At 47.7% G+C, this 19,010-nt stretch overlaps 1 protein-coding gene across 1 annotated transcript in view; it reads left to right on the top strand.

Moving 5' to 3' along the window:
- The window catches only part of TRPM5 (transient receptor potential cation channel subfamily M member 5), a 45,219-nt gene that overhangs the window by 12,148 nt on the left and 14,061 nt on the right, over positions 1 to 19,010 (top strand). The window contains exons 5-15 of the mRNA XM_068148315.1: positions 1,066 to 1,130; positions 2,251 to 2,442; positions 4,315 to 4,417; positions 5,616 to 5,734; positions 7,053 to 7,391; positions 8,686 to 8,817; positions 9,870 to 9,993; positions 12,315 to 12,460; positions 13,218 to 13,330; positions 14,331 to 14,426; positions 17,095 to 17,353. Of these exons, the coding sequence (XP_068004416.1) occupies positions 1,066 to 1,130; positions 2,251 to 2,442; positions 4,315 to 4,417; positions 5,616 to 5,734; positions 7,053 to 7,391; positions 8,686 to 8,817; positions 9,870 to 9,993; positions 12,315 to 12,460; positions 13,218 to 13,330; positions 14,331 to 14,426; positions 17,095 to 17,353 (1,688 nt within the window). The remainder of the gene's footprint in view (positions 1 to 1,065; positions 1,131 to 2,250; positions 2,443 to 4,314; positions 4,418 to 5,615; positions 5,735 to 7,052; positions 7,392 to 8,685; positions 8,818 to 9,869; positions 9,994 to 12,314; positions 12,461 to 13,217; positions 13,331 to 14,330; positions 14,427 to 17,094; positions 17,354 to 19,010) is intronic.

The following is a 19,010-nucleotide window of genomic DNA, read 5'->3' on the forward strand; positions in this document are numbered from 1 at the left end:
AGAGGAAGTTGGAGTGAGGTGGGAGTCCGTCTCTTCTCCCAAGTAACAAGCAATAGGATGAGAGAAATCAGTGTGAAATTGTGCCAGGCAAGGTTCAGGTTGGGCACTAGGAAAAATTTCCTCCCTGAAAGGGTTGTCAAGGCCTGGAACAGGTTGCCCAAGGCAGTGCTGAGTCACTGTCCCTGGAGAGATTTAAAAGCTATGTAGAAATGGCACTGAGGGGCATGGTTTAACAGAGCACTTGGTAGCCTTAGGTTAACAGCTGGACTCAAAGATCTTAAAGGCCTTTTCTAGCCTAAACTGTTCTGTGAGTCTATGTTTTTAAATCCTTCTGCAGGCTTTTCTCCTGGATTCCACTACACCTCCCTGCACACACAAGGCATAACACCTGGGCAAGCTGACAGCTTTTCACTCCTGACTGTACCTTAACATAAATACTGGCAGCTGCTGCCCTGAAAAGCTGCCAGTCTTGTCTTGCACCTTAATGAAGCTCCACTATTCCACTATCTTATCACCTAGCTTAAAAGGTCAACATTGGTGTGACCCAGAGAAGTGGCAACATCCAGGTTGGGTGGCTGAGGTCAGAGCACACTGACCTGCTTGTCAGGGATCATGCAAGACTTCAAAGGCAAAGACATCTTCATCCTGAATCTTAGGCTAGGATCCTCTCTGCTAGGTCACAGTCTTACTCTCTTCTTTTGCCACTTGCTGCTGCAGTTGCCTGCCTCCTGCATGCTCACATTCTGGTAGGTACCAGAAGAGCACAGAACTGGAGAGCTACTTTGAAAGTTGACAAATTCATAGAATCAATAAGGTTGGAAAAGACCTCAGAGATCATCAAGTCCAACCTGTCACCCTGATCCTGACAACTAAACCATGGTTTCAAGTGCCACGTCCAATGCCCTCTTGAGCACCTCCAGGGATGGTGACTCCACCACCTCCCTGGGCAGCACATCCCAATGGCCAATCTCTCTTTCTGGGAAGAACTTTCTCCTCACCTCCTGCCTAAACCTCCCCTGGAGCAGTTTTGTGAAAGCTGCTAAAGTTAACCCATCTATTTCACAGGCACTGGCAGCATTGAGATCCCTGTGCTCTGCTTACTGGTAAATGGAGGACCAGGCACACTTCAGGTAAGAAGCTCTTTGCAACCTCAGAAAAATAATTCAACTGCTGCTAAGAAATTAATGGCAAATTTGGCTGGCTGACAAACACAGGTATGGGCACTTCACCTAAAGTCCATATCCATACACCATTAAGGGCTGAGCTCTGTTAATATTCAATTTGCCAGTATTTGTTTGGGAGAAATACTTCCTTGTGAATAGGCAGCAGCTGATCATTCAAGCCTCCACTGCCAGCTTGTGCAGTGAGAAGAAGGAATCCCAAATCAAAAGCAAAGCAGAGAAGCCAGCTCCAGATTCAGTGAATAGAATAGAATTAACCAGGTTGGAAAAGAGCTTCGAGGTCATGGAGTCCAACCTATCACCCAACACCATCTCATCAACTAAACCATGGCACTGAGTGCCTCATCCAGACTCTTCTTAAACACTTCCAGTGATGGTGACTCCACCACCTCCCTGGGCAGCACATTCCAATGGCAAATCACTCTTTCAATGAAGAACTTCTTCCTAACATCCAGCCTAAACCTCCCCTGGCACAGCTTGAGACTGTGTCCTCTTGTTCTGGTGGTGGTTGCCTGGGAGAAGAGACCAACCCCCACCTGGCTACAACCTCCCTTCAGGCAGTTGTAGAGAGCAAGAAGGTCTCCCCTGATCCTCCTCTTCTCCAGGCTAAACCACCCCAGCTCCCTCAGCCTCTCCTCATGGGGCTGTGCTGCAAACCCCTCCCCAGCTTTGTTGCCCTTCTCTGGACACCTTCCAGCATCTCAACATCTTTCCTAAACTGAGGGGCCCAGAACTGGACACTGGACTCAAGGTGTGGCCTAACCAGTGCTGAGTACAGGGATAGAATAGAACAGAATAGAATGGGACAAAAAGAGCATCATGAACATAGAAGTTGGATGCATTGCTTGTCCTAATCAGGCTGCTTAGCTACTCAGATGCGTTATGAAAAGTATAGACAGGGTCCTGTACGTGGATGACTTGCTGCAGGATCAGAGAAATCCCACTTAGAGGACTGGGGACTGACTCCATAGTTAGCTATAGGTTTATTCCTAGTTAGCCTGAACTCCTTCTTGGGGCTAACAGTTTCTTTCCATACATGAACTCTAAAGATGTACTTTTTAAACCACAGAGAATGTGCAGCGGCTTGGAACACTCTGCTCCCTGGCTTATCTTAGCAGGGTCTGGAGGCACAGCTGACATCTTAGCAGCCTTCCTGAATGACCCACAGCTTATCACCCCAGAAGCTGTTGAAAAGCAATTTAAGGAAAAGTTCCCTGCAGAAAGCTTCTCACGGAAGGACCTCCTCCAGTGGACAGCAAAAGTAAGCTCATGTGCCTGATAACAACCTGCACCACGCTCACAAGCTCTCCCCCCTACCATTTCTAGCTTGGGTAATCCATTCAGTAAGGGTTTGCTGCCCCGACATTTGGGGTACTCCAGTGCTCTGACACTACCATCCCAGAAGAGCCTTCTAACAGTAAAACCAAGTGCACAGTCATCAGACAAACTACTTTGTCCCAGTGACTCAAGAGAAGCATAACCAGCAGGTCAAGGGAGGTGATTCTCCCCCTCTGCTCTGGTGAGACCCCAGCTGAAGTACTGCATCCAGTTCCAGAGCCTCTATTACAGGAAGGATCTGGAGGTGCTGGAAAGTGTCCGGAGAAGGGCCATGAGGAGGAGCAGAGGGCTGAAGCTGCTCTGCTATGAGGACAGAATGAGGGAGTTGAGGCTGTGCAGTCTGGAGAAGAGAAGGCTCCCAGGAGACCTCATTGTAGCCTTCCAGTATCTGAAGGGGGCTCCAAGAAAGCTGGGGAGGGACTTCTGAGGGTGTCAGGGAGTGATAGGACTGGGGGGAATGGAACAAAACTAGAAATGGGTAGATTCAGATTGGATGTTAGGAAGAAGTTGTTCCCCATGAGGGTGGTGAGAGACTGGCACAGGTTGCCCAGGGAGGTGGTGGAAGCCTCAGCCCTGGAGGTGTTTGGAGCCAGGCTGGATGTGGCTGTGAGCAACCTGCTGTAGTGAGAGGTGTCCCTGGCCATAGCAGGGGGGTTGGAACTGGCTGAGCCTTGAGGTCCCTTCCAACCCTAACAATTCTTTGATTCTCTGACTCAGCTGAACACTTAGGGCTCTGTTCTTCCTCAAGTAACAGCCCAGCACCCAGGAACCTCTTCAGTCCTGGGGGAGGAGATGAAGCATTATTTATACTCCACAGCTGTGGAGCTTGTGCAGCTGTGACAGAAGAGGCACAATGAGCTACAGCTGTTAAATGGAAACCTAAGCTTGAATAAATTGAGAAGACTGAAGGGTGTTTAGAAGCACTCATTGTCAGCTATGTGGGTCCTTAAAACAGAAAGCCCAAACAGAGGCCCAGTTTCCCTCACTCTTTGTCTTGAGGCACACTTGTTGGGCTTAAACCCAACGCTTAAAGCTTTAAAGCTTAAAAGCTTAAGAGTTTAAGAAACAAAAAAACCCCCACTTTGAGATTGTCTGTGTGTGAAGACTGAAGTGCCCTGAGATAAGCCAAGTCCACTCAACCTGACCTGCTACTCATGTTTTCCCAGTCCCTGCTGTAATCCTGAGCTTGACAAAATCCACATATTGATTCCACAAGGAAAACTTTGCCAGATCACCAACACAAAAAGGGTGGAAGGGCATCTAGAATCAATATTTCCAGATGCTCACAAAGTCTTGGGGCAGCTGCACTGCAAGGAAGAAAACTCAGAACAGCAGGAGGAGCGAGAGGAGTACAGTGCAGGTCAATATCTGATGTCTTTTACTCAAAGAAGCTTTAGAGACCACAACTCTGAGAGCAAAACTTAAATGCCAGAGCAGGAAAAGGCACAACAAAACTAATGGCATGCTGGCCAGAGCAGGACTGAGGAGTCAAACAGAACATGAATTAAGGAAGGGTCTTCTCATTAAAGCATTGCTCTAGTCCTCAGGATATCCAGCTTCTGGTCCCCACACCTTTCTAAGTGCTTATGAAAGAGGCAGTAACTCCCTCCTTGCCTTAGGACTTATTTATATATGGGAAATTCATGTTTGTCCTCTGGCCAAACCCCAGCTTAACAATTAGACCATAGTTTGGGGCAACACTCTATGGATGGGTGCTCTCCCCTGGGCTCTCGGGCATTAACACCCAGCAGCAGGATGATGTGTAAAGAGATCTTTGTTTCAACTCACCCCACAGATCCAGAACATTGTTTCACAACAGCATCTTCTCACTCTGCACAACTTTGAGCAAGATGGCTCAGAAGAACTAGACACAGTCATTTTAAAAGCTTTAGTCAAAGGTAAGAACAACCAACGCAGCACAGTGTGATCCTTGACTCATTTGACTTCTTCAGTGCCACAAATGCATTTCATTCCTGTCCAGAGCAAGTTCAGCTGGATCAGACTTCCACTTCTGAGGCAGAGTTTTGCTGTTTGCTTCTCAACAAGTTAGCTGTGGCTGGCACCCATAGCTCTTGCTCTAAACTAGTGCTTGCTTTTTAATCTCAGACTATTGTGTAACACTCCTTTATTTCACTGCCTGCTTCTTTTAGCAGCAGGAGTTATAGAGGAAGTGAAATAGGCTGGAGCAGTTGTTGCAGTTATGAGCCATTGAAAAAGAACACCAAGGACAATACCTGCATTTGGAGGGTTAGACTTGAACTGCCTTAGTTTCAGAAGCAATCCATTTCTCATGCAAGAAATCTCCACTGTCTCTCCTGAAAGACAGATACTGTGCACCCAGTTCAGTTTGCTTTAAGCCTAAATTTAATGTGGGCTAAGCCTCACCAAACATTCTATTCCTAATGTGCTAACTGAGGCAAGACAAAGCTTCAGCACCCAGTCCTGTCCTTCCCTTCCTGCATGCCAAGGACTCTCTCAAAGGCCTACAGACATTTAAACTGACTGTTTTAATAGAGAGTTCAGCTGGGGTGGGGGGGAGAAAATCAATATTAAATCTTAATAGATAATAGAGCAGAATAGAGCAGAATAGAGCAGAATAGAGCAGAATAGAGCAGAATAGAGCAGAATAGAGCAGAATAGAGCAGAATAGAGCAGAATAGAGCAGAATAGAGCAGAATAGAGCAGAATAGAGCAGAATAGAGCAGAATAGAGCAGAATAGAGCAGAATAGAGCAGAATAGAGCAGAATAGAGCAGAATAGAGCAGAATAGAGCAGAATAGAGCAGAATAGAGCAGAATAGAGCAGAATAGAGCAGAATAGAGCAGAATAGAGCAGAATAGAGCAGAATAGAGCAGAATAGAGCAGAATAGAGCAGAATAGAGCAGAATAGAGCAGAATAGAGCAGAATAGGTTGGAAGAGACCTTCAAGATGCTCATGTCCAACCTATCATCCAACACCACCTAATCAACTAAACCATGCAACCAAGCACCCTATAAATCTTAAACTGGGGGGAGGGAAGTGCTGTGGTAGCTGAAGGAGAGCTGGTGTTGCTAATCAAAGTACCAATGTTTCTTTGCATTCCCTGTTTTTGCCAGCCTGTAAAAGTCACAGTCAGAAGGCTCAGGAGTACCTGGATGAACTGAAGCTGGCAGTGGCCTGGAACAGAGTGGACATAGCTAAAAGTGAAATATTCAATGGGGACGTGGAGTGGAAGGTAGGAGGCTTTAATGCCTTAGAGGACAATGATCCAACATGGAGAGGACACTGGTAGAAGGCTTCATTTGTTAAGACTGCCTACATTCCCCACTGACAGGTTGAGCAGTAGCAGCCTGCCTCCTTGGGTTTTCTGCTCCCCATGTGGTAATGGATAAAGGTAACAACTCAGGGTCAGAGTCTCTTTCTTGAGTTTTTTAGCAGCAAGGATCTTTCCCCTGCCTTCTCTACAGACCTTTGAAGGAAACAAACCCTAGCTTAACAAGCAAAACAGCACACAGATATTAATGTTGGGAGCTAGTAGGAAGGATGTCCCCCCTTCCACCTGCTGTAAAAGTGCCCAGTGCGGTACCTGACACCCCCACAACTCCTACAGCATGCTCTCTGTGTCAATGGTTTGACATGAATGTTACACAAACATTCTGAAACCAGGAGAGTTCACAGAAACACAGAGTGTTAGGGGCTGGAAGGGACCTTCAAAGCTCATCCAGTCCAACCCCCCTGCCAGAGCAGGATCACCTAGAGCAGGTCACACAGGAACACATCCAGGTGGGTTTTGAATATCTCCAGAGAGGGAGACTCCACAACCCCCCTGGGCAGCCTGGTCCAGGGCTCTTTCATCCTCACAGGGAAAACACTTTTCCTCCTGTTTCCATGGAACTTCCCCTGCCCCAGCTTCCACCAGTGCCCCTTGTGCTGGCATTGGGCAGCACCCAGCCAGCCTCTGGGCACTCACCCTGCACATCTTTATCAACAGCAATGAGGTCACCTCTCAGGCTCCTCTTCTCTAAGCTAAGGAGCCCTCAGCTCCCTCAGGCTCTCCTCATAAGGAAGATCTTCCACTCCCTTCTTCATTTTTGTGGCTCTGCACTGGACTCTTTCAAGCATTCCCCTAAGGTCCTTCTTGAACTGAGGAGCCCAGAACTGCAGAATACTCCAGATGCAGCCTCACCAGGGCAGAGTAGAGGGGCAGGAGAACCCCTCTCAACATACTAACCACAGCCCTTCTAATGCACCCCAGGATGCCATTGGCCTTCTTGGCCATGAGAGCAAATTGCTGGCTCATGGTCAACCTTCCATCCACTAGGACCCCCAGGTCCTTTTCCCCTTCACTGCTCTCCAACAGGGCAGTCCCTAACCTGGGGGTGGTTCTCTCTCAGGTGGAGGTTCTCCCTCTTTATCTCATTCTATCCACTGCTGACCTGGTGGAAGACTAAACACCCCTGTCCTCATATCAAGTCTTACCTCCCTCCTCATCCATCCATGACTAACCCTAAAACCCTCTTCTTTTCCTCCTCTTGTCCCCTTCATCAATCTAGTCCTGTGACCTGGAGGAAGTGATGATGGATGCTCTGGTCAATGACAAACCAGAATTTGTGAAGTTATTTGTGGACAATGGGGCTAACATGCCTGAGTTCCTGACATACAGTCGTCTGCAGAGGCTTTACTGTTCCATTTCCCAGAAGTGCCTCCTCTATGAACTTCTGCTGAAGAAAAGTGAAGAGAGCAAGCAGACCTCGGCAGGCCAGCAGCAGAAGGGGCAGGAGAACCTCTCATGCTTCACTCTCAGAGAGGTCTCCAAAGTTCTCAAGGATTTTCTCCATGATGCAGGCAATGGTTTCTATCAAGACTCCATGCATGGAGGCAAGAAGAAATCTGTGAGTCACAACTTCCTGGTCCTTCCCAGTTTAGAACTGAACAAATTCTACCTGTGTCTAGTGGAATGCTTTGGAACTTTACCACCACATCAACAAAAACTAAACCCCAGAAGCTGTTTTGAAGTCGGTCTTAAAGGGCCCCTAAACCCCAGAAGCTGTTTTAAAGTCAGGTTTAAAGAGCCCTTAAACCCCAGAAGCTGTTTTAAAGTCAGGTTTAAAGGGCCCTTAAACCCCAGAAGCTGTTTTAAAGTCAGGTTTAAAGAGCCCTTAAACCCCAGAAGCTGTTTTAAAGTCAGGTTTAAGACCCTTAAAACTCAGAAGATATTTTAGAGTCAGTTTTAAAGCACACTTAAAACTCAGAAGCTATTTTAAATGGTTTTAAAATACACTTAAAACTCAGGACTTGACCTATGCTGTCATACTTCCTCTGGAGAGCTTTTTAATCAAGTGCTAAAGGAATAAGCAGTGCTCTACTTAAAATCCTCCCTGTGAGGCAAAGGTTTCTCAAAGCAGTGACTAAAAAGAGGCTACTGATGTACTCTATTCTTGTCCTGAAGAGGGCCTGGGCAAGATTTATTTCTGTAGAAAGAAACTGCCTTTTGTTCCCCTTTTCTCTGAAGCCATATCCTCCATGGTGCTCAAGCAGAAGCCAGCAGAACTGAAGGCAAGCCCAGATCAGTTGATCACAGGTTTGGCCTCACATGCTATTACACACCAGCAGTGAAACCCTGGCTTCATTATAAAGCCAATGAGAGCTTTGCCATCGCCTTCAGTGGAGTCACAGCTCCATCCAGAATGTTCTCACACATATTGAGCTCTGCTGGGGACACAAGAGACCTCTGATTCAGTGCAGAATGAACTAATCATAGTATCAGTCAGGGTTGGAAGGGAGCACAAGGATCAGCCAGTTCCAACCCCCCTGCCATGGGCAGGGACACCCAACACTACATCAGGCTGGCCAGAGCCTCATCCAGCCTGGGCTTAAACACCTCCAGGGACGGGGCCCCGACCACCTCCCTGGACAACCCATTCCAGGGCTTCACCACTCTCATGGTGAAGAACCTCCTCCTCCTAATGAATCAGTCCCACAGAAAAGGGAAAAGAATATGAAGCAGTGGGCAAGGCCCAGAGCAGCTTAGGTCATGTCCATGGTTTAGATGTTAGGAGGTATTAGGTATTAGGTTGGACTTGATGATCTCTGAGGTCTTTTCCAACCTGGTTGATTCCGTAGCCATGGCAGTGGCAGGGAATGAGATTGCAAGGCAGGTTTTCATGTTTACAAACCCTGTTTCAGGAGAAAATGACCACAAAGCAATCATCTGAGTCCTTGGACATGAACCAGAAAAGTGAAAATCCTTGGAGGGATTTGTTTGTGTGGGCAGTACTTCAAAACCGGCACAAGATGGCAAACTACTTCTGGGCTATGGTAAGCTTTGCCCTGCTGCTGCTTGGGGGGAAAGGTTGGCATCTTTCAAGTGTAGGAGGTGGGGTTTGTGCAGCCTGCCAGCTCAAGTGACAGGTTTGTTTCTAAAACACAAGCAGTTGCATTCACAGGGTCTTCCATCCCCATGAGGAAGACACAGAGGGAGGGCAGGGCCAGTGCAGGGCAGCCACCAGCGCAGGGCAGGCTCTCTTCCTCCTTGCTGCTGGGGAATCACCATGCTCAGCCTCAGGTTTTCTCCTACAACAGATCAGTTGTTTGGGCTCTAGGCTCAATCTTTAGCTAATGTGCTGTCTGTGCAGGGAACAGCAGCACCACACTCAAAGGCTGAGCTTCAAGCTGGCATAACTGACTCCTGGTTTAAAATCCTCCACAACCTCATGCCTCTGGAGCACAGTGCCATAGCTTCCCTGCCCTGCTGAGCCAGACAGCTGTCAGACTCCATCCCTGAGCTTCCAGACATTGCATCTGGCATGGGGGAGGCTTGGGCAGAGACGAACTGCAGCACAGCTCTTCAGCCAGAGTGTGTGTGTGCATGCAGCCACATCTGCACCTCTCAGGGCCTTGTGTTTATGGAGCTGTTACCAGAAGGCACGTTCCTCTGCTGTGTGCTACCATTGTGCCCTGACAGCTGGGCTCCCTCCTTCCCCATACGTCCTCATGCAGGCTCCCACCCAGCCACGTTCCACACTGCGAGGCTGTTCAGCTCTATTCCCATAAACCATCCTTCTCCTTTCAGTTTTTGCCTACTACCCTGAATCAGGCCCCTCTAAGGTCAGTCCAGCCCAGAAGCCTTTAATCAGAAAGGGCACAAGAATTGCCAGTAGATCATCTCCAATTCTCAAACACCACCAAAGCTGCCCTTTTGGTTGGGCATTTTGGACTTCCAAGCCTGTCTTCAAAGAAGGTTCTTCAAAGGGGAGACATGCATGAAATGTTGTTGTCAGAAGTGCTCCTCAGGGAGCTCTCCCCAGTGAAGGGTGTTCAGAAATGCCCTCCAGGGGACAGTGACAGCAGCACCCCTGTCAATTCTGCAGGGTCAGGAGGGTGTAGCTTCAGCTCTGGCAGCCTGCAAGATCCTTAAAGAGATGTCCCGCCTGGAGACAGAGACCAGAGTGGCACAGATCATGAAAGAGGCCAAGTACGAGCAGCTGGCTGTGGGTAAGTAATGGCAGCTTTTTAACACCATCAAACATTTAAGAGGTAACTGCCAGTGGAAGGCAAGCAAGTGAAAACAAACCACCCCCCTGCTTCAGGTGCAGGTCAGCTCTCATGAATAGTTTAACAGCCTTGCAGCACAGGCAGTCCCAAACATTCAAACAACACAGGAGGAGGACTGAAAGCCCAATCATTCTGGAAAAAAAGTCAGTATTCCAAGACTGGCCCCTGGGATGCATGGAAGAACTTAGTCTCCTGCTGCACGATGGTACTTTGAGTGTCTGATCTCAGTGGAAGGTCTACGGCAGTGACCGGCGAGGCAGAACAGCCAGAGCGCTTCCAGGCTGCCAGCAGCAGCCTGGCTCTCCTGCAGCATCAAGCTTGCTCTCTAAGGGCCACCAAAGCAACAAGTTTCAAAGGTTTGTCTTTGCTGCTAAAAATAATTTGAGATTACCTCACCCAGAAGAGGGCTAACTGTGCTGCAAAACCACAGGGAGGCTCAGGCTGGTTTCAGAGCAGACTGCAAAAGCTGCCCCTCCCTACAGCAGCAAGAATCCAGGCATCTGCAATGCTGGAATGCCAACACCCCCCCTCCCCTTTCTCTCCTTTAAAACCAGATGCCTGCACATGAGCGCTGCTGCTGACCTGGCTTCAGTCAAACTTGTACCTAAAGTAGCACTGCTGTGAGCAAAAGGCTTTAAAAAGGATGCTACAGGGGGAAACAGAGAGGCTCTTGCTCCCTCCTTAGAGCTAGCCCCTGGAGCAGGCATTGCTCCATTATTTATACACAGATCACATTTCACCCTCCTCTTCTCACACGGCCATTAGTGTTTACAGATAACAAAACCGGGAGAAAATACAACCAAAAAGGGAGAGGGAGAAAATACAACCAAAAAGGGAGAGGGAGAAAATACAACCAAAAAGGGAGAGGGAGAAAATACAACCAAAAAGGGAGAGGGAGAAAATACAACCCAGGTTCTCACAGGCTCACAGGATGTTAAGGGTTGGAAGGGACCTCAGGAGATCATCAAGTCCAACCCCCCTGCCAGAGCAGGACCATAGAATCCAGCACAGGTCACACAGGAACACATCCAGATGGGTCTTGAAAGTCTCCAGAGAAGGAGACTCCACATCCTCCCTAGGGAACCTGTTCCAGTGCTCTGTGACCCTCAGCATTACAAAGCTCAACTAATTTGGTCATGGAATTACTGCTCCACAGAAGTCTGCTCCTTGGTCAGCATCAGAGCAGCTCCTCCATGCTAATTTCTGGCCCAGATGACACTGTTTGAATGAAGTAGAGTGATCATTCTTTAAGCCTGCTGAATACCACATCAGCTGCTGGCAAAGGCTGGGTATCAGCTTATTTAAAGTGAATTTGATCCTTTCTCCAGCCCTCACAGTGTGATACCAAGGTGTAGGCTGGCCTAGGGAAGGCACTGAGATAATCAAGTGAATCAGCAGAATGAAACAGGCACAAGAGGTCTGATCTTGTCTAATGAGAGCACCTTGAATGTTTGGCTGTTTATCCTGACTTCTGAGCTCCAGGACAAGCTCCTCTGCAAACAGGACTGTGCCACAGCACCCTACCAAGTCTAGTGTGTCATAGCTATGTCTTAAAGCTAAGGATTTGTTGGTTGCAAGCCAAAGCTGAGCTGCTCCCTTTGCTTGGTGTGCTCAGGAGAGCGGGGGCAGCTTAGCAACTCATCCTTGGAAGCGTAAGAGCATCACCCAAGAGATACACTTTTGTTTGGTATTGCCTAAAGCTCCACATGAAGCAGCTCCAAACGAGAGACTGTGGCAATTACTGACACATTTCCAGGGAGTTTCTTGCAGTCTGTGAAAGAATTGCAAGAGGAAAATTTCTCCTCAAGTCAAACAAGAGGAAAAAGCAAAGAGCAAGCCCATGAGAGGCCCCAGGCTGTGAAGGGAGCATGCAGACAGGGGGTGAGAGGGAGGAACTATGAGTTTACTCCACACCTTTCTGCTGATACTGGGAATGGTTATTTTCTTTTCACCAAGGCAAACATATTTCATCTGCCCTCTGTTCCAACATGTGTGCACACATGCAGAAATCCACAGCAAGTTATTCTTGTGTCCAGCATCCTCCTTCTTCCCCTCCCACCTCCTCTTAGCAATCCCAGGCTCTCGTCGATTACTTCAGCCCTGCAGAAGCCTCTGCTGCAGCAAGGAGCAGCTGGTAGTGCTCACGCTTTGCTGCCACCATGCTCTGCCCTCCAGCTCTCACTCTCCTGCCTTCCACGCTGTATTTTTGAGTTATTATTGTAAATGGCAAGCTCTGCTCGTCTGCTTCTTTCTTTTGGCAGAACTGTTCAGTGAATGCTACCACAACAGCAAGGAGAGAGCGTTTGCTCTGTTGGTGAGGAAAAACCAGTACTGGAGCAAAACCACATGCCTTCAGCTGGCTGCTGAGGCAGATGCAAAGTCTTTCTTTGCACATGATGGTGTCCAGGTAAGTTTTACAGACCCTTCCCTCACCATCTCTACCCCTAGGCTCCTTATACATAATCTTGGCTACAGAAGAGGGAGGCACAGCAACAGAGCAACCCCATGGAATACATCCCCTAAGAGACATTCATCAAAGAGGGGACTCTTCCCTCTAATTAGCACCATACAAAGAGGGCATTATACTGTATCCTTGACAGCACAACATAGCTCCCCCCTTCATCCAGTTGGCCCATAGACCACTGGCCTGAAGAGAAGGTTTAGCTTTTATTCCATCCTGTGTTTTTTCTCCCTTCCTCACTCCCAGAGAAGCATCAGGAAAGCACATTAAACCTGCCTGAGGCATAACAAAGCTGCTCCAAGATGTGAGGTAATGCCTTGCTCAAGATTCAAGGAAGAGCTCACTGATAAAAGTTAAATCAAATTAGTAATCAGCTTTGCCCTCACAAGCCAAATTCCCTCCACAAATACAAGGCTAAATGAAGACTGATGGTGCTTTTAGCTCCCAGTGCCAGACTTGCACTTTCCCAGTACTACAGATGTTGCTTAATTCCACTTGACCTCTTGTTCTTTCCACTGTCCTCTTTGTGACTCTCTGCACACTGAACATCTGGACATGCAGAGCACCTCTTTGCTCTGAGGTTGTGCCTAATCTTTAGGTTTCCAGAGCATTCCCTGCCTTGGGAGCCACAGAACATAGGAGCTCTTAGCCCTATGGATGTTCCTCTGATGGTAAAACCATCTTTTGTTGTCCTCACTTTCAGGCCTTCCTGACAAAAATATGGTGGGGAGACATGTCCACAAGCACAAAAATCCTGAAGTTAGTCTGTGGCTTCTGGTGTCCCTTCCTCATCTACACCAATTTAATAACATTCAGGTAAAACCAAAACTATTTGGGTGCAAGGGATAAGTACAGGATGGGACATCGAGCCATCAAAAATATCCAGACTCAACATTTCTCACCTAAGGGATAAAAAACCAGCAGTGTCACCTCAGTGTCAACCAGGACTGCTCCACTATTAAGCTAAGCCTGAGTGATTTTGTGTCTCCTGTGCTACTGCCTCTTCTCATACTGCAAGGATCAGTGCCATGGTTTCACAGCTCCCTTCTGGTTTGCACAGCCCACAGGAAAGTCTGCTGGAATGCTGTCAGCTCCAGATCCTGGAGTAACTCCAGGTGTAGCACCATTTACTTCTAGCTTGGAAGAAGTCTGGTTCAAACCTCAGTACTTGGAAAAACAACCAGCAAAAAGCAGCATTGCCAGCCACAAGCCTTGACAGCTCTAAATCAAGCTTAAAACCACAAGACTGACCTGAAATCAATTAAGATTCTCAGGGGAGACCTTATTGCTGTCTACAACGACCTGAAGGGAGATTGTAGCCAGGTGGGGGTTAGTTTCCTCTCCCAGGCAACCAGCACCAGAACAAGAGGACAGAGTCTCAAGCTGTGCCAGGGGAAGTTTAGGCTGGATATTAGGAAGAAGTTCTTCATAGAAAGAGATTGGCCATTGGAATGTGCTGCCCAGGGAGGTGGTGGAGTCACCATCACTGGAAGTGTTTAGGAAGAGACTGGATGGGGTGCTTGGTGCCATGGTTTAGTTGCTCAGATGGTGCTGGGTGATAGGTTGGACTTGATGATCTCAGAGGTCTTTTCCAACCTGGCTGATTCTATTCTAACTATGATTCTGAGTCTTGTGGATTTCAGCTTTCTCCTTACAAGCAAGGAGGATTTACAGAGGTAAGGATTATGAATTATCTGATAGCTTCTCAGTGGAGCAAGTCCAAGTTAAGCAAATGCTAGCAGGCCTGTGTGAATGCCCATTTACTAGTGGAAAAATTGCCAACCATCCCATTTCAACTGAGTTTGTTTCCTTACAGTGAGGAAAAACACTCAAAGAATGATCCAGAGCCATGCAGAGAGCCAGACAGTTTAGATACAGAGAGGACTCTCTTTTTCCCCAAGGAAGAAGATAGGTAAGTCAAAAAAAACACTAGTTAATGTAACATTTGTGACAACAACCAGAACAGGACACTTCTTGGGGATTAGTGACCTGCTAATGGCCCAAGGAGCAGCTGAAGGCCCAAGAATGTCATTGCTCCTCACAAAGTGCCCTCTGGTTACTGCTGTTGTTGCTCTCTAAAAGGAAAAGATGACACAGCTTTGCTTGCTCTGAGCAAGTAATTCCTACAGAACAAGGGATCTGTATCTGTCAATGTCTGGGGAATCAGGGAGCAATTCCTGAGATTCTCTTCAGCTTGTGATGGCTGACAGATGTTGGATTTAAGAGCCAAGCCCCTGAGCTGAGCAGAAAGAAGGTTCTCAGCAAAAGCTGCCGTCACCCGAGTGCATCACTACCTAATTTACTACACAACAGCAACAGAAGGACTTGCAAACATCAGTACATGGGAATTTTGTATTTCCTATCATAGGAAATGGTGGTGAAACACTAGACCAGGTTGCCCAGATGTGTGGTGGAGGCCCCACCTACAGTAAGATTCAAGACCAAACTTGTCTGGGCCCTGAGCAGCCTGGTCTAGTCATGAGGTCTGTGGTGACAGGTTGGACTCGATGATCTTTGAGGTCTCTTCCAACCTTAGTGATACTGTGATGTAGTTGGAGATGCCCCTGCTCACTGCAGGGGGGTTGGCCAAGATGTCCTTATCATAGAATCATCAATAAGAAAATGGAAAAGACCTCAGAGATCATCAAGTCCTTTGAGGGTCCTGTCCAGTTCAGTTGATTCTATGATTCTACAGCAGTGCTCTTCTTTTATGTTTTAAAATATGGGCCCTGAGGAGCCTGACCTACAAACTCAGGAGCATCACACCAATGAGTAACTGAGCACAAAGCTTTTGTCAGTTGCTTGTGGTCACTCACAGACCTGTGATTCAGAAAGTCTGGTGCCTATACTTCTGCCACACTCACCACCAGCACCTGGGAGGCCACAGGGGTTGGAGTCAGAAGGGGAAGATTTTGATAAGCACAAAGTCCTCTTAATGGCTGAGTAGTGCTAAACAGCCTCTGGCATTAAGCACGTGTCTTTCAGTGGTAGTGAGGAACCATCATCCACATTCTGAAGACCTGGACCAAGGCAGAGTTATTAGGGTCTACTCCTGCCTCTGGCATGTAACTGCTGCTGTACTGGAGAAAATCATTAGTTCCTCTCTGTCTCCAACTTATAAAACAGGTGTAAAAGCATCAGCCTCTTGGGAGCTATTTGCAAGCAATGTCCTAAAGGACTTCCATATCCTGAGTGAAGCCTGGTTTGGTCTTCACATTCTGCCTTCCAACTGCTGCTATCTTAGCCCTTTATTTTAACAAAGAGGTTCTCTCTGTCCCAGATCTATTTTGCCATCTCACAGTACAGCTGCAATTATCTGCTTAGGCTAGTGGCCTGTTACCATGGCAATGCATTTTATGATGTCATAAATTCAGAGGCAGCACAGGATCAGGCACACAGAAGAGGCTGGCTGTGGGGAGAAACTTGTCCTGGTAACAAATGAAGTTGGTGATTAGGAAGAGTGACAGGGGAAATGGAAAAGCAGTGAAGAGTCACTGTTTATTTTGGTGAGCTGAAATAGAAAACACCCCCTCCTGTGCCCAGCTTTTGACAGAGTTCACACCTCTCAGAGCCACACAGCCACAAAACTTAAGACCCAATAACCTCCCTGGCTTCCACAGGAGAGCAATTGATGTGGAAACAAAACCTCTCCCTAAGATCAGGTTGCTTTCAAACGCAGGGAACTTGCAGTTTCTGCACAGGAAGATTTCCAGTGGCCAATAAGCAGCACTTCATGTTCCAAAACACAGCAAACCCAGCTGCAAATACCCAGGTCAAATTACCCTTTGGTCACCAAAATACTTGTGAATTTCACAACAGTCAAAGATTACCTTAATAAAGAATTGATGAGGTCAAGTCGTTTTGCTTAAAGGCTTCTACATTACTTCTCCTGCCCTTTAATCACAAAGGTCCAGATGCCAGCACTTCCAGTGGGGTAAAGGACTGAAGTATAGAATCATGGAATTGTTAGGGTTGGAAGGGACCTCAAGGAGCAGCCAGTTCCAACCACCCTGCCATGGCCAGGGACACCTCACACTGCAGCAGGTTGCTCACAGCCACATCCAGCCTGGCTGCAAAACCCTCCAGGGATGAGGCTTCCATGTCACCCTCATGGGGAACAACTTCTTCCTCACATCCAATCTGAATCTACCCATTTCTAGTTTGGCTCTATTCCCCTATCACTCCCTGACACCCTAAAAAGTCCCTCCCCACTTTCTTGTAGCCCCCTTCAGATACTAGAAGGCCACAATGAGGTCTCCTTAAAGTATTCTCTTCCCCAGACTGAGCAGCCCAAACTCCCTCAGTCTGTCCTCACAGAGCAGCTCCAGCCCTCTAATCATCCTCATGACCCTTCTCTGGACACCTTCCAGCACCTCCAGATCCTTCTTGTAACAGAGGCTCCAGCACTGGACACAGAGCTCCAGGTGCGGTCTCACCAGAGCAGAGCAGAGGAGGAGAATCACCTCCCTCGCCCTGCTGGCTCTGCTTCTCTTGCTGCAGCCCAGCATAATACTGAGCTAATTCCCATGAACTAAGTTAGGAAATCATCACCACAGCTATATTCTTGTTTTGTTTTGCAGAGGAAATGTGAAAATGGAAACACAGAGCCCTTCTGCAAACACAGCGTGGGCTACGTTCCTGTTTACTCGGTGGAGAAAATTCTGGAGTGCCCCTGTAACTGTATTTATGGGGAATGTCATAATGTACTTTGCTTTTCTGTTTCTATTTACATATGTCCTGCTACTGGACTTTAAACCACCTCCACCCAAGGGTCCATCTGCTAAAGAAATTATACTTTACTTCTGGGTTTTCACCATTGTCTTGGATGAAATCCGACAGGTCAGTACCCTGCTGCACTGAATGCAGAATTAACCAGGTTGGAAAAGGCCTTTGAGATCATCAAGTCCAACCTATCACCCAACACCATCTCATCAACTAAACCATGGCATTAAGTGCCTCATCCAGGCTCTTTTTAAACACTTCCAGTGATGGTGACTCCACCACCTCCCTGGGCAGCACATCCCAATGGCCAATCTCTCTTGCTGGGAAGAACTTCTTCCTAACATCCAGCCTAAACCTCCCCTGGTGCAGCTTGAGACTGTGTCCTCTTGTTCTGGTTGCCTGGGAGAAGAGAGCAACCCCCACCTGACTACAACCTCCTTTCAGGTAGTTGTAGAGAGCAAGAAGGTCTCCCCTGAGCCTCCTCTTCTCCAGGCTAAGCAGCCCCAGCTCCCTCAGCCTCTCCTCACAGGGCTGTGCTCCAGACCCCTCCCCAGCTTTACTGCCCTTCTCTGGACACATTTGAGATAAAGATGCAGTAAGGTAATAATTACACAATAAAACTTGAAGCAGGATGTGGAATAGAGCTGCAAGCTGCATAACTGTACAAACTTGAAGATTTTAAGTGTCACTTTTGCAAAGAAGAACAAAATTCAGAACTTACCTTACCCAAAACACAGCCATCTCTCTCTCACCCTCTCCCACAGCAAGCTCTTCCTCCATCATATAAACCTTTAGTCCCCACCTCTGTTGTTCCACCTGTTTTAGTAGTAGCCAAACCAAATGGGCTGATGAGACTCAGGTGTCCTTCACTTTACATAACATCCCTCTGATTGCACTCCCCTCCCACCACACATAATGAGAGTTATAGTCTACACCTGGAAAGCCAACAGACAACTCTACACTCTTTTAAGTGATCCTTCCCTGCTGATGTCTGTTTGAGAAACTCAAGTAAATGACTCCAGATTGTTTGTGGTTTTCTTACTTCTCAACTCAAAATATTAGCAGAATTCCTTCTGGTTTGCTTTCCTCACAAACAAAACCAAAGCAAACCTTCTCCATTACCCTCCTGGTGGTTGGTTTTGGAATGGCCTCAGCTCAACAAGGGAAATAATGTGGGAACTATGGTGCCAGTGTGTTACCAACTGTGTGTGCATAAAGCTGTCCTCTTCAGACATACAAAGCAGCTACAAACATTTACTCTGAGGAACAAAGGTGTTCATTGTTTAAGCAAAAGGGACACCAAAGGGAATCCCAGTTAAGATTGATTTTGAGATGATGCAGCAAGGACATAACCACAGAATCACCAAGGCTGGAAGAGACCTCCAAGATCATCGAGTCCAACCTGTCGCCACAGACCTCAGGACTAGACCATGGCACCAAGTGCCACGTCCAGACCCCTCTTGAACACCTCCAGGGATGGTGACTCCACCACCCCCCTGGGCAGCACATTCCAATGGCTAACAACTCCCTCTGTGAAGAACTTTCTCCTCACCATGAGGCTAAACTTCCCCACGGTGCAGCTTGAGACTGTGCCTTCTAACCAGAGAGGGAGATGTGGCACAAGCCCTATGAGGAGAGGCTGAGGGAGCTGGGATTGTTTAGCCTGGAGAAGAGAAGGCTCAGAGGAGACCTCATTGCTCTCTCCAACTACCTGAAGGGGAGGTTGTAGCCAGGAGGGGGTTGGTCTCTTCTCTCTAGCAACCAGCACCAGAAC

This window comes from Melanerpes formicivorus, unplaced genomic scaffold, assembly GCF_026170545.1.
Source record: "Melanerpes formicivorus ecotype bairdi unplaced genomic scaffold, bMelFor1.0.p_v2 SCAF_16, whole genome shotgun sequence".
Classification (NCBI taxonomy): domain Eukaryota; kingdom Metazoa; phylum Chordata; class Aves; order Piciformes; family Picidae; genus Melanerpes; species Melanerpes formicivorus.